Source organism: Salmo salar, chromosome 06 (genome assembly GCF_965601325.2).
Source record: "Salmo salar chromosome 06, fSalSal1, whole genome shotgun sequence".
NCBI lineage: Eukaryota > Metazoa > Chordata > Actinopteri > Salmoniformes > Salmonidae > Salmo > Salmo salar.
Genome location: NC_138296.1, coordinates 13,326,314 through 13,349,465, shown reverse-complemented (window position 1 = coordinate 13,349,465; position 23,152 = coordinate 13,326,314). Strand labels below are relative to the sequence as shown.

Sequence of the window (23,152 nt, the reverse complement as noted above, 5' to 3'; positions counted from 1 at the left end):
GTTATGACGGAAACACATCCTGTGTGTGTGTGTGTGTGTGTGTGTGTGTGTGTGTGTGTGTGTGTGTGTGTGTGTGTGTGTGTGTGTGTGTGAGGGAGGGAGGGAGTATGTACCACTGTGCACCCTGTCTCTGAAGCATCATAACCATGATTGGTACCAGAGTCTGTATCTCCACCATCCATTACTCCAGAACCCTGAGACTAGGATGGTCCTGTATCTCTACCATCCATTACCCTGAGACTAACTGCCAATGTTCTAGAGTCTGGTCACTAACTAACTGCCAATGTTCTAGAGTCTGGTCACTAACTAAATACTTTGCTACAATGACACAGTTATCTACACACCTCATTCCTTTCTTTTAACATGTGCAGGTAGTAAGTATCCCATCATGCTTTCAGGATACGTGTCTTTTTAGATTCCACAATGAATTTTTAGTTGTGGATACTTGTCACGTTGGCATGAAGGATCGGGAGACAGGCGCAGGAATGCGTAATAGTTTTTTTTTATTAAGCCTAAATTACGGCGTGCCGTGTAAAGGCACGGGGACGAAGACCAAACAAACATGTAACAAAACACTGGGTAGAAACCCAAAGCAAAAGAGCGAGGAGTACCTTGAATAAATAACACACGCGCACAATGATTAACACACAGGACGAGACCCGTAATCATCTGCGCAATCCACAAGGGCACGAAAGCCAAAACACACAGCACAGGCACTCACACACACCAACAGACATAGTAACAATAATCTACAGCCCAATGGAAACCAAAGGGCACATATATACAATCAGTGGGAATAGGGGACAGGTGTGCGTAATGAAAGTTCTGAGGGATCCGTGACACCACTACATCACCTCACTTCCTCTCTTGCTCTTGGTCCTCATCTTTGTAAGTCACCTTGATTTAGCACCTGTGTGTTTTATCAGTTTCTTTATGAAAATATTTAGCAAACTCCATAAACCTAGCTAAACCAAGGGGCTATAGCAGCACACAAATGCATGCTGGGCCGGGCATGCCCTGAGCTGGTGAACTGAGCGCTACTGGAGCGGGTGAGAAGAGCTCTGCGCTCCAGTCAAATTGGGCACACTCCACTCCTCACTCCAGCTCCACTCCGGTCCGCTCCTCACTCCAGCTCTACTCCGCTCCAGCTCCACTCTGCTCCTCCCTCCAGCTCCACTCCGCTCCTCACTCCAGCTCCACTCCGCTCCTCAGTCCAGCTCCACTCCGCTCCTCGCTCCACTCCGCTCCACTCCTCACTCCAGCTCCACTCCACTCCGCGCTCCACTCCGCTCCTCACTCCAGCTCCACTCCGCTCCTCCCTCCAGCTCCACTCCTCACTCCAGATCCACTCCGCTCCACTCCTCCCCCCAGCTCCACTCCGCTCCTCACTCCAGCTCCACTCCACTCCTCACTCCAGCTCCACTCCGCTCCACTCCTCGCTCCAGCTCCACTCCACTCCGCTCCTCGCTCCACTCCGCTCCTCGCTCCACTCCGCTCCTCACTCCAGCTCCACTCCGCTCCACTCCTCGCTCCAGCTCCGCTCCACTCCTCGCTCCAGCTCCACTTTTCTCCTCGCTCCAGCTCCACTCCGCTTACATACTCTGACTCAATGATCCAACAGTCACTACCTCCACCCATATCATCTAACATGTTAGGCTTGGTTGAATGATCTGAAAGGAGTTTTATAATATCTGTACATTACAATTCTACCTGTGATTACAAAAGTACAATGATTAATGTTTTGCTTGAGATTAAGAATCAGTGGTAGACTTTGCAAGTGCATGAAGAGGTCAACTGTACAAAAGTCATATGCCTGCTTGTTGAAACTATACTTTCAGTTCCTGTTGATACTATGTTCCAGTCTTACTTCTGCTAGCACATGATAGCAATAGGAGGAAGAAGGATTGGGAAAGTAACTGCAAATAACAATAAACTGAACTCCGCCTAGCAGAAACATCTTTGTATTAGCAACTATTACTTATTAGTTTATATTGTAGTAAAGTTAAGGGGTGTCACCCTGGGCAGGGTGAACCATAATAGGGGATAAAAAGGGAAAACACCATCTTGAGAACTGAGTGTGTTGTTTGCAAATTGCTGTAAGTGTATACTCCGGGTTGCAATCCTTATTAAACAAACTAACCTCTGATCAAAGAAGTTTCCTGTGGTGTCTTGTATAAACATAGGGCTGAATTCCCTTACAGATCCAACAGTCACTACCTCCACCCATACCATCTAACATGTTAGGCCTGGTTGAATGATCCAACACTACCTCCACCCATACCATCTAACATGTTAGGCCTGGTTGAGTGATCCAACACTACCTCCACCCATACCATCTAACATGTTAGGCCTGGTTGAGTGATCCAACACTACCTCCACCCATACCATCTAACATGTTAGGCCTGGTTGAGTGATCCAACACTACCTCCACCCATACCATCTAACATGTTAGGCCTGGTTGAGTGATCCAACACTACCTCCACCCATACCATCTAACATGTTAGGCCTGGTTGAATGATCCAACACTACCTCCACCCATACCATCTAACATGTTAGGCCTGGTTGAGTGATCCAACACTACCTCCACCCATACCATCTAACATGTTAGGCCTGGTTGAGTGATCCAACACTACCTCCACCCATACCATCTAACATGTTAGGCCTGGTTGAATGATCCAACACTACCTCCACCCATACCATCTAACATGTTAGGCCTGGTTAAGTGATCCAACACTACCTCCACCTATACCATCTAACATGTTAGGCCTGGTTGAGTGATCCAACACTACCTCCACCCATACCATCTAACATGTTAGGCCTGGTTGAGTGATCCAACACTACCTCCACCCATACCATCTAACATGTTAGGCCTGGTTGAGTGATCCAACACTACCTCCACCCATACCATCTAACATGTTAGGCCTGGTTGAGTGATCCAACACTACCTCCACCCATACCATCTAACATGTTAGGCCTGGTTGAGTGATCCAACACTACCTCCACCCATACCATCTAACATGTTAGGCCTGGTTGAGTGATCCAACACTACCTCCACCCATACCATCTAACATGTTAGGCCTGGTTGAGTGATCCAACACTACCTCCACCCATACCATCTAACATGTTAGGCCTGGTTGAGTGATCCAACACTACCTCCACCCATACCATCTAACATGTTAGGCCTGGTTGAGTGATCCAACACTACCTCCACCCATACCATCTAACATGTTAGGCCTGGTTGAGTGATCCAACACTACCTCCACCCATAACATCTAACATGTTAGGCCTGGTTGAGTGATCCAACACTACCTCCACCCATACCATCTAACATGTTAGGCCTGGTTGAGTGATCCAACACTACCTCCACCCATACCATCTAACATGTTAGGCCTGGTTGAATGATCAGAATGATATATCCAATTAGAGAAGGTAATATAATTATAACAGGTAATATAATGGAATAACATATGATATTACATGAAACTGTCCGGTGACATCATCTAATCATAAAAACCCGGTGACTCATAAAACAAAGGACAGAGAAATAAAAAGACAGGCTATTGGATTAAAGTCTTCGGGTTATAATAAAACCATTAGACAACATAAAAACAACAGGCTATCCGGGGGCACTAGTCCTGGGGGCTGCAACGGGCATGGCACACTTTTGTTCCAGCCCAGCACTAAACCCTACTAGCTATAGCAAATCAAGGACACTGTTTCCCTCCAAGTCAACGTTCAAACATCTTTCAATAGAAGTCTCCTGTCCAACAACTCAGCCACCAGATGAGAGGAGCTACATCAGACAAACAACTGTTATTGAGCTTGTTGATTTATGGAAGACCACATCTGAAAATAACCTTGTACAGGAAACCAAACCACATTCCCAAATCACATTAACAAGAACAGGACCGCATTTAAGAGCAGAACAGAGCGTCCAGTCACACAGGCCCTTGTGGAGAAGGTAAGTAGCTGAGAGGTGGAGGACTGGGGTCATTAAGGTGTTTAGTGTCACTAGGGTTTTCCCCTATTACAGCAACCACATGGACAATTACAGAATCCAAATCAAACAGGTGTACAATTCACAGTGAAATGCTTCCTTAAATAAACACCATAAAACACATTCCCAAAGTTACATGACCAAGGTTCCAGGTTGGCTTGGCTGTAGAAAACGGAAACTGATATTCGCCCCAAAAGTCCAGGCACAAATATTATAGTTGTATTTTATTTCCTACGGGAGCAGTTAACTGAAAGCTGTGAGCCTGTTTAGTTATATCACAACAATAGTAGAGGTTTTACTAGACTAGCTGTACTGAGGAAAGGTGAAAGCCACCCAGAACCCAGACAGAAAAGGTTTCACGCAGCACTTGTTGGTTAAATAAACATCTTATTATGCATTTCAAAATAAGATAAGATAGTATTTCCTATATGGGTAGCAAGCTGAATGCTCTGTGATCCTGGTAAGTTACAACACAAAGTCACGTTTGCATTCTGGCTCCAGACAGTGAAGGGTTAACACATTTCATATCATAATACTAAGATAGTATTTCCTACAGGGGGTTAGGTTGCTGAATTGTGTGAGCTTTAAAATGTAAATGAAGTCACGTTTCCATAGGAAACAGAGCCGTTCAGAGCCCAGACATGCAAGAGTTCACACAGCGCTCCTTGGTCAGGGTGAACAGCATCATGCCATAACGCTTAGCACTACGATAGGTTTGGTGTAAGAGAGACCAATCAGAGCTGGGCTGCCCCCCCCCCCCCTCTGGAATGTTATCAGCTAAATAACTCAATTACCTTCAGCACTTAGAGCTCTGTCACAAGATTAAGCTCAACACAGTGCCAACTCAATCAAGCACTTTGGGAAGGGGAATAATTTAATGTTCTCTTTCATTGGGAGGAGGAATCATTTGTTGTTCTCATTCATTGGGAGTAGGAATCATTTGTTGTTCTCTTTCATTGGGAGGAGGAATCATTTGTTGTTCTCTTTCATTGGGAGGAGGAATCATTTGTTGTTCTCTTTCATTGGGAGGAGGAATCATTTGTTGTTCTCTTTCATTGGGAGGAGGAATCATTTGTTGTTCTCTTTCATTGGGAGGAGGAATCATTTGTTGTTCTCTTTCATTGGGAGGAGGAATCATTTGTTGTTCTCTTTCATTGGGAGGAGGAATCAGATGTTGTTCTCTTTCATTGGGAGGAGGAATCATTTGTTGTTCTCTTTCATTGGGAGGAGGAATCAGATGTTGTTTTCTTTCATTGGGAGGAGGAATCATTTGTTGTTCTCTTTCATTGGGAGGAGGAATCATTTGTTGTTCTCTTTCATTGGGAGGAGGAATCATTTGTTGTTCTCTTTCATTGGGAGGAGGAATCATTTGTTGTTCTCTTTCATTGGGAGGAGGAATCATTTGTTGTTCTCTTTCATTGGGAGGAGGAATCAGATGTTGTTCTCTTTCATTGGGAGGAGGAATCATTTGTTGTTCTCTTTCATTGGGAGGAGGAATCAGATGTTGTTTTCTTTCATTGGGAGGAGGAATCATTTGTTGTTCTCTTTCATTGGGAGGAGGAATCAGATGTTGTTCTCTTTCATTGGGAGGAGGAATCATTTGTTGTTCTCTTTCATTGGGAGGAGGAATCATTTGTTGTTCTCTTTCATTGGGAGGAGGAATCATTTGTTGTTCTCTTTCATTGGGCATTATGAAAACCTGAGGATGTAGGGCATACTAGATTATATTACTATATTACTATGGATGTGATCATTCACTTTATATAGAATCGAAGATGACTGTCTCTTACTGTGGAAAATTCCAATGACTAATAACTGACTTTATCACCTAATTAAACTAAGAGGCTTGGTTGGAACAAAAAAATCAAGTTTCCGCTCCAAATGTGATTACGTTTTTGATCAGATTCACCATGGACTTCACGGTCTGAGATGGATGGTAACCCAGGGTAACTAACCAACCAATGGAGGTGTTGTTGTTGAAGAGTCAGAGGCCCTTCATTCTAATAACATTCCTTCACTAGTGGGTGTCTGTATACTGCAAAACATCACATCAAAACACATTATATTTGTCACATACACATGTTTAGCAGATGCCTCTGGATTTTTTTAAGCCTTGAAACAATTGAGACATGGATTGCGATCCATTCACAGGGCTGCGACTTAATATTAGGAAGATGTTCCTATTAACACAGTGTCTAGTAATGCTTTAACCTGGGGAATGTCATTACCTGAATAAACAACTGTTACTCCAAATACTGAATACTTTACAAAAACAATAAAGCATATTGCTACAAGATATTAGCCTATAATTGGAACCAACAGATCCTATAGTGATGAGGTGGGCAGCCCAACAGGTCCTATAGTGATGAGGTGGGCAGCCCAACAGGTCCTATAGTGATGAGGTGGGCACCCCAACAGGTCCTATAGTGATGAAGTGGGCAGCCCTACAGGTCCTATAGTGATGAGGTGGGCAGGTCCTATAGCGATGAGGTGGGCAGACCAACAGGTCCTATAGTGATGATGAGGTGGGCAGCCCTACAGGTCCTATAGTGATGAGGTGGGCAGCCCAACAACTCCTATAGTGATGAGGTGGGCAGGTCCTATAGTGATGAGGTGGGCAGCCCAACAGGTCCTATTGCGATGAGGTGGGCAGCCCAACAGATCCTATAGTGATGAGGTGGGCAGCCTTACAGGTCCTATAGTGATGATGAGGTGGGCAGCCCTACATGTCCTATAGTGATGATGAGGTGGCAGCCCTACAGGTCCTATAGTGATGAGGTGGGCAGCCCTACAGGTCCTATAGTGATGAGGTGGGCAGGTCCTATAGTGATGAGGTGGGCAGCCTTACAGGTCCTATAGTGATGAGGTGGGCATCCCAACAGATCCTATAGTGATGAGGTGGGCAGCCCAACAGATCCTATAGTGATGAGGTGGGCAGGTCCTATAGTGATGAGGTGGGCAGCCCTACAGATCCTATAGTGATGAGGTGGGCAGCCCTACAGGTCCTATAGTGATGATGAGGTGGGCAGCCCTACAGGTCCTATAGTGATGAGGTGGGCATCCCAACAGATCCTATAGTGATGAGGTGGGCAGCCCAACAGGTCCTAAAGTGATGAGGTGGGCAGGTCCTATAGTGATGAGGTGGGCAGCCCTATAGGTCCTATAGTGATGATGAGGTGGGCAGCCCTACATGTCCTATAGTGATGATGAGGTGGGCAGCCCTACAGGTCCTATAGTGATGAGGTGGGCAGCCCAACAGGTCCTATAGTGATGAGGTGGGCAGCCCAACAGGTCCTATAGTGATGAGGTGGGCAGCCCTACAGGTCCTAAAGTGATGAGGTGGGCTGGTCCTATAGTGATGAGGTGGGCAGCCTTACAGGTCCTATAGTGATGATGAGGTGGGCAGCCCTACATGTCCTATAGTGATGATGAGGTGGCAGCCCTACAGGTCCTATAGTGATGAGGTGGGCAGCCCTACAGGTCCTATAGTGATGAGGTGGGCAGCCATACAAGTCCTATAGTGATGAGGTGGGCAGGTCCTATAGTGATGAGGTGGGCAGCCTTACAGGTCCTATAGTGATGATAAGGTGGGCAGCCCTACAGGTCCTATAGTGATGATGAGGTGGGCAGCCCTACAGGTCCTATAGTGATGAAGTGGGCATCCCAACAGGTCCTATAGTGATGAGGTGGGCAGGTCCTATAGTGATGAGGTGGGCAGCCCTACAGGTCTTATAGTGATGATGAGGTGGGCAGCCCTACTGGTCCTATAGTGATGAGGTGGGCAGCCCAACAGGTCCTATAGTGATGAGGTGGGCAGCCCAACAGGTCCTATAGTGATGAGGTGGGCAGCCCTACAGGTCCTATAGTGATGAGGTGGGCAGGTCCTATAGTGATGAGGTGGGTAGCCCTACAGGTCCTATAGTGATGATGAGGTGGGCAGCCCTACATGTCCTATAGTGATGATGAGGTGGGCAGCCCTACAGGTCCTATAGTGATGAGGTGGGCAGCCCAACAGGTCCTATAGTGATGAGGTGGGCAGCCCAACAGGTCCTATAGTGATGAGGTGGGCTGCCCTACAGGTCCTATAGTGATGAGGTGGGCAGCCCTACAGGTCCTATAGTGATGAGGTGGGCAGCCCTATAGGTCCTATAGTGATGAGGTGGGCAGGTCCTATAGTGATGAAGTGGGCAGCCCAACAGGTCCTATAGTGATGAGGTGGGAAGCCCTACAGGTCCTATAGTGATGAGGTGGGCAGCCATACAGGTCCTTTAGTGATGAGGTGGGCAGCCATACAGGTCCTATAGTGATGAGGTGCGCAGCCCAACATACAGATCCAAAAAGGGCCTTTCCGCTTGTGGCAGTGCACAACTGCACATTGTGAATGTTGCAAACCACAATCTCAGAGGACAAAGGATAACGCCTCAATGGACACTGTTCTGTACACACCCAGGACACGTGAATAGATTATGTAGTGTAATGTAGTGTAGTGATAGTGTAGGGTAGACAGTGCATAGTGTAGTCTGCTTTAGACACAATGAGAGCAGGACTGTCATCAGGGAACATGGTCAGTCACAGTGATCTCAGTCTACAACATCCTGCGTCAAAGTGGATCAGGCCAAAAGGGACCATCTGGTCTCTCTTTCTCACCACCATAGCAGAATGTCAGCCTCTGTGTGTAAGTTAATGAGGTCAGAGGTCAACTCCTGAATGTCAAAGGTCACATCAAAGCCTTTTCCAAGAACACAGGAGGGCGTTCTAGGGTTGTCCAATTCCCCTCCTGGAGTTTCATTCCAACCCTAAACACTTTATTTGACTAATTAGCTACTGGCCAGGACCTTGATTACCAGCTGTGTTACATCACTATCACAGAACCAGAGTTGTAGACCTCTGATCTAGACACTAAAGGAGCCCCACATACTAGATTTGGTTTGCTTCTAGTGGAACTTGGCGAGGTGAAGCGAACATCTATTCCTTGCATACGCCCTTAAAAGACCTTGGCTTGTAATTCTGTAATATAAGACAACACCTCTCACCATAGGATGAACCAAACCCGGGACAGACTGAAGAAAGGTCCATGTAACACTAATACTGTAGTACAGTACTGTTAGATACAAACAGTTCCCGTGATACTACTCACCATAGGATGAGTCCAGTGATGACAGCGGTCCAGGAGACACAGCAGGAGTCAGGCCTCTTGGTCTCCTCCTCCTCCTCCTTCCTGCAGCAGCACACACTGGTCAGGTAGACAGACAGCAGCAGGAGGCTCAGGACTAGTCCAGCAGCTGATATACAGGCTAGGAAGACCAGAGACTGGGGGAGGATGGGGAGGGAGTGAGGGGGAGGGGGAGGGAGGGAGGGTGGGGAGGGAGGGGGATGGAGGGAGGGAGGGAGGGAGGGAGGGAGGGAGGGAGGGAGGGAGGGAGGGAGGGAGGGAGGGAGGGAGGGAGGGAGGGAGGGAGGGAGGGAGGAGAGAGCGAGGGAGGGAGAGAGGGAGGGAGAGAGAGGAGAGGGAGGGGGAGGGGGAGGGAGGGAGAGAGAGGAGAGGGAGAGGGAGGGGGAGGGAGGGAGGGAGAGGGAGGGAGAAACAGAGAGAAACAGAGATGAGAATGTTATAATACATTTGTTATTGACTAATAACAGGAAAAATACAACTGCCACACTGAGAGAACTTATTTGCAAAGCACCATTTCTTCAGACAACCAGTATATATTATCACGTCAGGTCCTGAGTTGATACAAGCCCTGTGATTAATTACTGTGTAGAGTGACCCCACTCTGACGGAAAGGGAGCCACTGGAATCAAGTGAGACTAATATGAAAAGATATACTGGGTCAAAAGTCACGTTTGTTTCATCAGTCATCATCACTAACAGGTCTCTGTGTGAAGCCAGAGATAGAGACACGGAGAGACGGAGACACGGAGAGACAGAGAGAAAGAAAATGAGAGAGAGAGAGAGAGAGAGAGAGAGAGAGAGAGAGAGAGAGAGAGAGAGAGAGAGAGAGAGAGAGAGCTGGGTGGAGCAGGCTCACTGGATACACTCCAGGATCGTGTTCAGTAGGGCACAAAGTAGCAAGTATTTAAAAAAAAAAAATGAACATGACGGTTTCTCATTGGACAGGTCTAGGTATTCCTTCTCTGTGTTATCAGTTTGGTGTCTAATGAACATGACCTGGTGTTGGTGGTTTAAGAGATACCTGGGGTCTCTTGGACTACTACTATAAACATTTGTCATTCAACAGACACTTTATCCAAAGCAACTTACAGTCATACGCGCCAACATGCATCCATTTTACGTATGGGTGGTCCCGGGTATCTGACCCACAACCCTGGTGGTGCAAGCACAACGCTCTACCAGCTGATCCACACAGGAGTTAGGGTGTTAGGGGGAAAAACAGTACTGCTCAGAGGCTGCTGGAGTTTCAGCTCAACGTCAGGTGACAAAGCGGCCTCCCTCCAAAACAGTCTTGTGATTCCCTGACTGAGGTTACCCTCAGAGCATGAATGATGGAGGGATAGCCAGGGTAGGAAAGGAGAGAGAGAGAGATAGAGAGAGAGTGATAAGTGAGAGGGTGAGAGAGAGAGCGAGAGAGAGAGAGCAAGAGATAGAGAAAGAAAGAGCGAGCGAGAAAGAGAGAAAGAGAGAGGTATAGAAAGAGAGAGAAAGAGCGAGCGAGAAAGAGAGAAAGAGAGAGGTATAGAAAGAGCGAGAGAGAAAGAGAGAGGTATAGAAAGCAGCAAGCAGAACATGGGGGTCTACTGTAGCCATATGTCTTTGTTTTTGAGATGAGGTACGCCTGCAGTTTGTATCTACCGTTCATTTTGATGAAAGGTGATGAAAGTGATAAAACATAGTGTACTACACAAGTACAACTACACACACAGCCATTTACACAAGTACAACTACACACACCATCATTTACACAAGTACAACTACACACACAGCCATTTACACAAGTTGACAAAAGTTCAGCCCGTGGTTTGGAGTGTTGAGGAGTTCAAAATTCAAGAACGGAAATCAAAGCCAAGTGGAACCATGGGGTTTTGGCCAAATATGGTTGACTCTCAAATGGCACCCTATTCCCTATATAGTGCACTGCTTTTGACCAGAGCCTTGTGCCCATGTTGTTTCTCCACACTCCTACCTGGCATGGTTTCATGACTCTAACAAGGTACTGTTTGTCTCCACAGAACCTTAAAACCTGTTGGGGATAGGGGGCAGTATTTGCACGGCCGGATAAAAAACGTACTCGATTTAATCTGGTTACTACTCCTGCCCAGTAACTAGAATATGCATATAATTGTTTGATTTGGATAGAAAACACCCTAAAGTTTCTAAAACTGTTTGAATGGTGTCTGTGAGTATAACAGAACTCATATGGCAGGCCAAAACCTTAGAAGATCCCAAACAGGAAGCGCCCTCTCTGACCATTTCTTGGCCTTCTTTGTCATCTCTTTCCCAAACAGAGGATCTCTGCTGTAACGTGACACTTTCTAAGGCTCCCATAGGCTCTCAGAAGGCGCCAGAACGTTGAATGATGACTCTGCAGTTACTGGCTGAAAAACAGTAGCGCATTTGGTAAGTGGTCGATCTGAGAACAATGAGACGGGTGTGCGCGTGCACATGAAGAGTCCATGTTACTTTTTCAGTCTTTGAACGAAAACCACGACTCCCGGTCGGAATATTATCACTATTTTACGAGAAAAATCGCATAAAAATGTATTTTAAACAGCGTTTGACATGCTTCGAAGTACGGTAATGGAATATTTTGAAATTTTTTGTCACGATATGCGCCGGCGCGTCACCCTTCGGATAGTGTCTTGAACGCACAAACAAAACGCCGCTATTTGGATATAACTATGGATTATTTGGAACCAAACCAACATTTGTTATTGAAGTAGAAGTCCTGGGAGTGCATTCTGACGAAGAACAGCAAAGGTAATCCAATTTTTCTTATAGTAAATCTGAGTTTGGTGAGTACCAAACTTGGTGGGTGTCAAAATAGCTAGCCTGTGATGGCCGGGCTATCTACTCAGAATATTGCAAAATGTGCTTTCACCGAAAAGCTATTTTAAAATCGGGCACCGAGATTGCATAAAGGAGTTCTGTATCTATAATTCTTAAAATAATTGTTATGTTTTTTGTGAACGTTTATCGTGAGTAATTTAGTAAATTCACCGGAAGTGTTCGGTGGGAATGCTAGTCACATGCTAGTCACATGCTAATGTAAAAAGCTGGTTTTTTATATAAATATGAACTTGATTGAACAAAACATGCATGTATTGTATAACATAATGTCCTAGGAGTGTCATCTGATGAAGATCATCAAAGGTTACTGCTGCATTTAGCTGTGGTTTTGGTTTTTGTGACATTATATGCTAGCTTGAAAAATGGGTGTCTGATTATTTCTGTCTGGGTACTCTGCTGACATAATCTAATGTTTTGCTTTCGTTGTAAAGCCTTTTTGAAATCGGACAGTGTGGTTAGATTAACGAGAGTCTTGTCTTTAAAATGGTGTAAAATAGTCATATGTTTGAGAAATTGAAGTAATAGCATTTCTAAGGTATTTGAATATCACGCCACGGGATTCCACTGGCTGTTGACTAGGGTGGGACGCAAACGTCCCACCTAGCCCAGAGAGGTTAACAGGATGATACCTTCTATTTTCCTGACTCAACTTGACTGGTCAAGTGGGGCCGAGCAGCGGAAACTAAAGGCTCATGTATTATTTCTCATCCAACTAGTGTCTAAATCAATGTAACTACCTATATTTGGGGCTTCTGTGTGGCGAAGTGGTCTAAGGCACTGCATCTCAGTGCTAGAGGTGTCACTACAGACACCCTGGTTCGAATCCAGGCTCTATCACACCCGGCTGTGATTGGGAGTCCCATAGGGCGGCGCACAATTGGCCCAGCATCATCCCGGTTTGGCCGGTGTAGGCCGTCATTGTAAATAAGAATTTGTTCTTAACTGACTTGCCTAGTTAAATGTAAGTAATTGAGAACACAATCTCTTTCACAACAATGACCTGGAAAGTAAGATGAAACTGCTATTCAAACTCCTGTTGTAAACTTCTGGACCCAAACAGAGTTCAACTGTACCAAGTCATTAAAGTGATCATATTCTGGGCTCTGTCCTCAATCCCACCTCTCGATCTGAAATGGTCCCGTTGTTCCAGAAGGATGTGCCAGCAGGAGGAAGGTCCACATTGTTCAGAACTGCTTTAGAAGATAATCTGACAGTGTTACACATGTAGTCTTAATCTCAGAGGACAGACTACGGTGTTACACATCATGTAGTCTTAATCGCAGAGGACAGACTACGGTGTTACACATCATGTAGTCTTAATCGCAGAGGACAGACTACGGTGTTACTACTTACACAAGCAAACTAAACGCAGAGACAGACACACACAGACAGTTTCCCAGTTTGGCCGGAGAGAGAGAAGTGAATCTGTTAGCATCACACTACCTCCATTGACCTGTCTATTCAGCAACACAGGTCAATATCACAATTTAAAGTAGTATAGAGGTACTACAACACACAACAGCAGCATTCACAAACACCCCCCACACAGAGAAGTGATGCTGCATGCTCACACAATCACCAGGCTGTGAATGATAACAGCTTAGAAGATGTGGTTTACGGTAATGTGGTTTCAGATCATTTCTTTCCCACCGTGGACATCAAATGGGACTTTTGTGTTTAGCTTTGAGGCACATGGAGACAACTTGAGCTGAAGTTATTTTCAAATAGGCACTTAGAGATGCCAAAAGCATTTAACAAACTCTACAATACATACAATTCACAAGACAAAATCTAATCAATGCAATGCAAAACCAACTAAATTACTGCACAATACATACATTCTAGAAAAACAGCCACATTCGTCAGAAAGTAGTGGCTGCTGCAATCTGGTAAATAGTGTCACCATAGTCAAGAACTGGCAGGAAAGTTGACTGTACAATCTGCTTCCTGCTGTTTAGGGAGAGGCAATATCTATTTCTAAAAAAGAAGCCTACTTTAAATCATAGTTTTTTATCTAGCTCATCCGTATGTTTCTTAAACATTAAGTCTTTGTCAATCCAAATGCTCAGATATACAGTATATAGATGGGAACCAGATCGATGGGAGAACCATCCAATGAATAAATACGTAGTCCAGCTGACATTTTTGGAGAGAGAATTAGAGAACAACATGTCTTTAGTCTTGCCTGCATTAAGTACCAACCAGGGCTTCTGTAAGGTAACACGGTCAGATCTAACGTAGCCAGGCCAGCAGTTGGGGGTTGGTGTCAATGGCATATATAACAGTGGTGTCTGCATACAGATGAATATTACAAGTTAACAGACCAATATTATGTATATAAATAGTCAAGATACCAGTTCCCAGTAGCGACCCCTGCGGTACACCTTTTGTAATATCCAGGAAACTAGACTTAACACCATCAGAAATCCCACATTGAGGCCTGTCTGACAGATCATTGCCAAAGCCAGAAGGTTTGGAGAGAAAGCAGTTGTGCATGTGTTGGAGGTTTGTCTCTAGTCTGGAGTGTAGTGGTAACCAGTGTTATGTAGTGGTAACCATTGGTAACCAGTGTTATGTTGTGGTAACCAGTGTTATGTTGTGGTAACCAGTGTTATGTACTGGTAACCAGTGTTAAATAGTGGTACCATGTGGTTCAGTTGGTAGAGCATGGCACTTGCAACGCCAGGGTCGTGAGATCGATTCCCACGGGGGACAAGTACAAACAAATATGCAAATGTATGCAATCACTACTATAAGTTACTCTGGATAAGAGCGTGTAATTTTTTTGATCAGTTTTATGTAGTAGTAACCAGTTTTATGTAGTTATAAACAGTGTTATGTAGTTATAACCAGTGTTATGTAGTGGTAACCAGTGTTATGTAGTGGTAACCAGTGTTATGTAGTGGTAACCAGAGTTATGTAGTTATAACCAGTGTTATGTAGTGGTAACCAGTGTTATGTAGCTATAACCAGTGTTACGTAGTGGTAACCAGTGTTATGTAGTGGTAACCAGTGTTATGTAGCTACTCTGGATAAGACCATGTAATTTTTGTAATCAGTTTTATGTAGTAGTAACCAGTTTTATGTAGTTATAACCAGTGTTATGCAGTTATAACCAGTGTTATGTAGTGGTAACCAGAGTTGTGTAGTGGTAACCAGTGTTATGTAGTGGTAACCAGTGTTATGTAGTGGTAACCAGTGTTACGTAGTTATAACCAGTGTGATGTAGTGGTAACTATTGTTATGAAATGGTAACCAGTGTTATGAAGTTATAACCAGTGTTATGTAGTGGTAACCAGTGTCATGTAGTTATAACCAGTGTTATGTAGTGGTAACCAGTGTTATGTAGTGGCAACCAGTGTTATGTAGTGGTAACCAGCGTTATGTTGTGGTAACCAGTGTTATGTACTGGTAACCAGTGTTATGTACTGGTAACGAGTGTCGTGTAGCGGTAACCAGTGTTATGTAGCTATAACCAGTGTTATGTAGTGGTAACCAGTGTTATAAAGTTATAACCAGTGTTATGTACTTACAACCAGTGTTATGTACTTATAACCAGTGTTATATAGTGGTAACCAGTGTTATGTAGTTATAACCAGTGTTATGTAGTGTTAATCTCTGTGTTATGTAGTTATAACCAGTTTTATGTAGTTATAACCAGTGTTATGTAGGTATAACCAGTGTTATGTAGTGGTAACCAGTGTCATGTAGTTATAACCAGTGTTATGTAGTGGTAACCAGTGTTATGTAGTGGCAACCAGTGTTATGTAGTGGTAACCAGCGTTATGTTGTGGTAACCAGTGTTATGTACTGGTAACCAGTGTTATGTACTGGTAACGAGTGTCGTGTAGCGGTAACCAGTGTTATGTAGCTATAACCAGTGTTATGTAGTGGTAACCAGTGTTATAAAGTTATAACCAGTGTTATGTACTTACAACCAGTGTTATGTACTTATAACCAGTGTTATATAGTGGTAACCAGTGTTATGTAGTTATAACCAGTGTTATGTAGTGTTAATCTCTGTGTTATGTAGTTATAACCAGTTTTATGTAGTTATAACCAGTGTTATGTAGGTATAACCAGTGTTATGTAGTGGTAACAAGTGTTATGCAGTTATAAACAGTGTTATGTAGTGGTAACCCTTGTGTTATGTAGTTATAACCAGTGTTATGTCTTAATAACCAGTGTTATGTAGTGGTACCCAGTGTTATGTAGTGGTAACCATTGGTAACCAGTGTTATGTTGTGGTAACCAGTGTTATGTTGTGGTAACCAGTGTTATGTACTGGTAACCAGTGTTAAATAGTGGTACCATGTGGTTCAGTTGGTAGAGCATGGTACTTGCAACGCCAGGGTCGTGAGATCGATTCCCACGGGGGACAAGTACAAACAAATATGCAAATGTATGCAATCACTACTATAAGTTACTCTGGATAAGAGCGTGTAATTTTTTTGATCAGTTTTATGTAGTAGTAACCAGTTTTATGTAGTTATAAACAGTGTTATGTAGTTATAACCAGTGTTATGTAGTGGTAACCAGTGTTATGTAGTGGTAACCAGTGTTATGTAGTTATAACCAGTGTTATGTAGTGGTAACCAGCGTTATGTAGTTGTAACCAGTGTTATGTAGTGGTAACCAGTGTTATGTAGCTATAACCAGTGTTACGTAGTGGTAACCAGTGTTATGTAGTGGTAACCAGTGTTATGTAGCTACTCTGGATAAGACCGTGTAATTTTTGTAATCAGTTTTATGTAGTAGTAACCAGTTTTATGTAGTTATAACCAGTGTTATGCAGTTATAACCAGTGTTATGTAGTGGTAACCAGAGTTGTGTAGTGGTAACCAGTGTTATGTAGTGGTAACCAGTGTTATGTAGTGGTAACCAGTGTTACGTAGTTATAACCAGTGTGATGTAGTGGTAACTAGTGTTATGAAATGGTAACCAGTGTTATGAAGTTATAACCAGTGTTATGTAGTGGTAACCAGTGTCATGTAGTTATAACCAGTGTTATGTAGTGGTAACCAGTGTTATGTAGTGGTAACCAGTGTTATGTAGTGGTAACCAGCGTTATGTTGTGGTAACCAGTGTTATGTACTGGTAACCAGTGATATGTACTGGTAACGAGTGTCGTGTAGCGGTAACCAGTGTTATGTAGCTATAACCAGTGTTATGTTGTGGTAACCAGTGTTATAAAGTTATAACCAGTGTTATGTACTTACAACCAGTGTTATGTACTTATAACCAGTGTTATGTAGTGGTAACCAGTGTTATGTAGTGGTAACCAGTGTTTTCATAGTGATAACCTCTGGGTTATGTAGTTATAGCCAGTGTTATCTAGCGGTAACCAGTGTTATGTACTGGTAACGAGTGTCGTCTAGCGGTAACCAGTGTTATGTAGCTATAACCAGTGTTATGTAGTGGTAACCAGTGTTATGTAGTGGTAACCAGTGTTTTCATAGTGATAACCTCTGGGTTATGTAGTTATAGCCAGTGTTACGTAGCGGTAACCAGTGTTATGTACTGGTAACGAGTGTCGTCTAGCGGTAACCAGTGTGATGTAGCTATAACCAGTGTTATGTAGTGGTAACCAGTGTTATGTAGTTATAACCAGTGTTATGTAATGTTAACCTCTGTGTTATGTAGTTATAACCAGTTTTATGTAGTTATAACTAGTGTTATGTAGGTATAACCAGTGTTATGTAGTGGTAACAAGTGGTATGTCTTAAGAACCAGTGTTATGTAGTGGTAACCAGTGTTATGTGGTGGTAAGCAGTGTTATGTAGTGGTAACCAGTGTTACGTAGTGGTAACCAGTGTTATGTAGTGGTCACCAGTGTTATGTAGATATAACCAGTGTTATGTAGTGATAACCAGTGTTATGTAGCTATAACCAGTGTTATGTGGTGGTAACCAGTGTTATGTAGTTATAACCAGTGTTATGTTGTGGTAACCAGTGTTATGTAGTGGTAACCAGTGTTATGTAGTAGTAACCAGCGTTATGTTGTGGTAACCAGTGTTATGTACTGGTAACCAGTGTTATGTACTGGTAACGAGTGTCGTGTAGCGGTAACCAGTGTTATGTAGCTATAACCAGTGTTATGTAGTGGTAACCAGTGTTATGTAGTTATAACCAGTGTTATGTACTTATAACCAGTGTTATGTACTTATAACCAGTGTTATATAGTGGTAACCAGTGTTATGTAGTTATAACCAGTGTTATGTAGCGTTAACCTCTGTGTTATGAAGTTATAACCAGTTTTATGTAGTTATAACCAGTGTTATGTAGGTATAACCAGTGTTATGTAGTGGTAACAAGTGTTATGCAGTTATAAACAGTGTTATGTAGTGTTAACCCTTGTGTTATGTAGTTATAACCAGTGTTATGTCTTAATAACCAGTGTTATGTAGTGGTAACGAGTGTTATGTGGTGGTAACCAGTGTTATGTAGTGGTAACCAGTGTTATGTAGTGGTTCCAGTTACGTAGTGATAACCTCTGTGTTATGTAGTTATAACCAGTGTTATGTAGTGGTAACCAGTGTTATGTGGTGGTAACCAGTGTTATGTAGTGGTAACCAGTGTTATGTAGTGGTTCCAGTTACGTAGTGATAACCTCTGTGTTATGTAGTTATAACCAGTGTTATGTAGTGGTAACCAGTGTTATGTAGCTATAACCAGTGTTATGTAGTGGTAACCAGTGTTATGTATTTATAACCAGTGTTATGTAGTGGTAACCAGTGTTATGTAGTGGTAACCAGTGTTATGTATTGGTAACCAGTGTTACGTAGTGGTAACCAGTGTTATGTAGTTATAACCAGTGTTATGTGGTGGTAACCAGTGTTATGTAGTGGTAACCAGTGTTATGTAGTGGTAACCAGTGTTATGTAGTGGTTCCAGTTACGCAGTGATAACCTCTGTGTTATGTAGTTATACCCAGTGTTATGTAGTGGTAACCAGTGTTATGTAGTGGTAACCAGTGTTATGTAGTGGTAACCAGTGTTATGTAGTGATAACCAGTGTTATGTAGTTATAACCAGTGTTATGTAGTGGTAACCAGTGTTATGTAGTGGTAACCAGTGTTATGTAGTGGTAACCAGTGTTATGTAGTGATAACCTCTGTGTTATGTAGTTATAGCCAGTGTTATGTAGTGGTAACCAGTGTTATGTAGTGGTAACCAGTGTTATGTAGTGATAACCTCTGTGTTATGTAGTTGTAGCCAGTGTTATGTAGTGGTAACCAGTGTTATGTAGTGGTAACCAGTGTTAAGTAGTGGTAACCAGTGTTACGTAGTGATAACCTCTGTGTTATATAGTTATAACCAGTGTTATGTCTTAATAACCAGTGTTATGTAGTGGTAACCAGTGTTACGTAGTGATAACCTCTGTGTTATGTAGTTATAACCAGTGTTATGTCTTAATAACCAGTGTTATGTAGTGGTAACCAGTGTTACGTAGTGATAACCTCTGTGTTATGTAGTTATAGCCAGTGTTATGTAGTGGTAACCAGTGTTATGTAGTGGTAACCAGTGTTATGTAGTGGTAACAAGTGTTATGTAGTGGTAACCAGTGTTATGTAGTGGTAACCAGTGTTATGTAGTGGTAACCAGTGTTACGTAGTGATAACCTCTGTGTTATGTAGTTATAACCAGTGTTATGTCTTAATAACCAGTGTTATGTAGAGGTAACCAGTGTTACGTAGTGATAACCTCTGTGTTATGTAGTTATAGCCAGTGTTATGTAGTGGTAACCAGTGTTACGTAGTGGTAACCAGTGTTATGTAGTTGTAACCTCTGTGTTATGTAGTGGTAACCAGTGTTATGTAGTGGTAACAAGTGTTATGTAGTGGTAACCACTGTTATGTAGTGGTAACCAGTGTTATGTAGTGGTAACCAGTGTTACGTAGTGATAACCTCTGTGTTATGTAGTTATAACCAGTGTTATGTCTTAATAACCAGTGTTATGTAGTGGTAACCAGTGTTACGTAGTGATAACCTCTGTGTTATGTAGTTATAGCCAGTGTTATGTAGTGGTAACCAGTGTTACGTAGTGGTAACCAGTGTTATGTAGTTGTAACCTCTGTGTGCCCCTGATCTCTGACACTGTGGCTACGTTCCAGGAAGTCTTTATGCAGTCACGCTGCACATCTCACATCTCAGAACACTGGTATGGTGGGTAATGTGGTTATTGACAGGGTAAACACTTCTCCAGGTGTAGTGAGATATGGGGCTGTGTCTAGCAAGTGTCCTGGAGCAGGAGAACTGATCTATATAGGATCCGTTTTGACCCTTAGATCACAATGAATAGGATTACATGGATGGGGGGGCTGATCCTAGATCAGCAATCCTATTCTGAGAAGCTTAACACATATTCATCTGTGGAGCACTACTGCAATAAAGAAGACAACCAGGAATATGCCCAGACTCAGACACTGAAGGCTGGTAACAAACAACCAACCAGCCAGATTGGCACTAGTTTGGCTACCAGTCTTTTTAGCTAACATTCCACTCCTTGCCACTCATTTGCCAAAGACAGGAGTGGCAAGGAGTGGAATGTAATAGTTTAACAGAGAATGCAACCAGGCTAGATAGGCACACTCAGGCCTTTGCAGCTGGAGATGTCAATACTAAAACGGATGTGATGTGTCCACTCTGCTCATAACTTTATTTTGCTACGTCCTATTGAACATGCCCAGTGATGATAGCAGAGAATAGAGAGAATAAAGTGTGTTCACTTCATTAAAAGTTAAACTGTGCAGAGTTGGTGCGGATGGAAATACATCCTATAGCAATGTGGGAAATTACGTAAGAATGAATTGTTAAATCTTTGACCAACAAACTCGTTTTCAGATAATTTGCCTAGATATGTGGCCTGTCAGTGAAGGTCTTTCAGTGAGCCCTCTCTAGTCTAGAAGAGAAACGTGGCCGCGATTTACGCGCAGTGGTAGTAGGTACCAACCTGCTGGTAGCTCGCCTCCCCGGGTCTGAAGGTGTTATCAACGGGCTGGAAGGTAAAGTTGAAGTGGGGAAAATTGTGCAGCCAGTAGGTCCACCATGGAGCGATATAGTCCAGCCGTGCCGTGGCCATTCCTTATTACAAAAAGTGCTTCTGGACCCCTAAAATCTCATTCGAGAAGTTGAGACCCCGTCAGTAGCCTAATCCTTGGTTCTGTACAAAAACAAATCATGAATCCGCGACTTCTTGTTGGAAAACACTTTACAATGTAGCGCAGGAGAATAAACAATACAAAATTACTTCCTTGGACTCTTTGCCCTGAGAACAAGGCATAACAACAGCACTATCTCGGTATCTCCGTGGTCCCGTGTCGTGTTCTGCAGCTAGACAGCTGTTTTAACTTCTCGGAGGCGCGCTCACGGGTAAGCTCGTTCCAGTGGAAGCCGCTTTTTCTGACTTGACCGCGCGCGACGCGCACTCATCCAAGGCACGAGACTGACGATAACGCCCTTCAATACACAGTGCGTGACCCGTTTTAAACCATTTACAGCTGCGGTCAAGAAAGTATAACCTAGTGGAAAAGGATATGGCTACAGGGAAGAGGATGCGGTTAATACATTCAGGTCATGAAATTAAATCTATAATGATGATTGGTGGTATTAGAATACAACCCATAGGCTATCTCATATCTGGTATAAAACTGCTGGTTATTAGAGCAGAATGTATCTCATGTAATCCGACGGCTGAAGCATGATAGAGCACTACAGTAGTGAACCATTCATGAAAGGCTGTGGTTTGTGTGAGTGTAGTGTAGGTTCTGATAATGCCTGTAAGGCTGGCCCAGCACTAGGAGGCTTACAAGCATTTGAACGGAGGCAGCGCTAGGCCTAAACGTGCTACGTGGTGGCCGTGTAGTATTTACGCTGATAATTTTTTTTTTAACTAGGCAAGTCATTTAAGAACAGCAATTCTTATTTACAATGACGCCTACCCCGGCCAAACCCAGAAGACGCGCGCTGGGCCAATTGTTCGCCACCCTATGGGACTCCCAATCACGGCCGGATATGATACAGCCTGGATTTGAGGATTCGAACCAGGGACTGTAGTGACGCCTCTAGAACTGAAATGCAGTGCCTTAGACCACTGCGCCACTCGGGAGCCCGTAATGTGGCCTCTACAGAAGTCAGGACCCTCATACTTCTTGCGCTTCGCGGAGCAGCGGAGCTGTTGTGAAGGAAGTTGTCAAGGAAGTGAGTTTGCGTGTATACAGGACCTCCCGGCCGCCCCCACCTACAGTCAAACAATCACACCAATGCAACGCTATATGGAGCCCACCGCATTGTTACAACATTTGGGAAGGTCATGGCGATGCGGTACAGAGTTCAGGTTGGCTTCTGCATGCCTCTGAGGCTCTGCAATTGCGTCACACCGACCACATTTTGGATCAAGTATAAATTGGCTTTCAGTTACATTGGTTTATTTTACAAAATAATTGAATTTTGTTTCGTAGCCCATGTGGGAATTATTTAACAGTGCCATGTCAGGACACAACAAAAAAGGACATACATTGAAAAAAAAACGAGGCTACATCCATTTTATTTGGGCCCTAAAAAGTTTAATGCGACACGCACCAGATGTTTCCCATGGTCTGCTAACTGCCAACCTCGTTGTAGTTATGTGGCATTCATGTGCTCATGGGGAAAGTGGGAAACGGTGAAGTCGGAAGCAATAAATCCAACAAAATGAATGCACCAGTAGCCCATTCACGATTTATTTGACTATTTAAAAACACAATTCAAACCGCATGTGGAAGCAATGCATTTCAAATCATTGAGGATAACACAAAAAAACTTTAACAAAGTATTTCCATTGGGATCCTCTTGCAGGCCTGCTATAAAAAGGACCATGGAGTAAAGTGTATGGATGCATGGATCGTGTGTAGTGCTAATAGTACTAAGGTAAGTAGACTGTTACACACATGTTATCTGATGTGTGCTGGCATGATGTTACTGAGATGAACATGCATGAATGACTAGGCCTGTGTTTGTGTATAGGCCTATCGCCGTGTCAGTGCGTCTTACTCCGTAGGGCACGGAGTAGATATTGCACAGAGTAGATATTGTCATTTTCATGTGAGCTGTTTTACGGTCAACTCAATGTATGTAGGCTGATATCTTGGC

At 43.6% G+C, this 23,152-nt stretch overlaps 1 protein-coding gene across 1 annotated transcript in view; it reads right to left on the bottom strand.

The window, feature by feature from the left end:
• LOC106560351 (protein tweety homolog 2-like) overlaps positions 1 to 21,397 on the bottom strand; it is a 97,478-nt gene extending 76,081 nt beyond the window's left edge. Inside the window, exons 1-2 of the mRNA XM_045719727.2 lie at positions 20,976 to 21,397; positions 9,135 to 9,307 (exon numbers count right to left, since the gene is read on the bottom strand). Coding sequence (XP_045575683.2) covers positions 9,135 to 9,307; positions 20,976 to 21,104 — 302 coding nt within the window. The 5' untranslated portion in view covers positions 21,105 to 21,397. The remainder of the gene's footprint in view (positions 1 to 9,134; positions 9,308 to 20,975) is intronic.
• Positions 21,398 to 23,152: the final 1,755 nt, after the last annotated feature.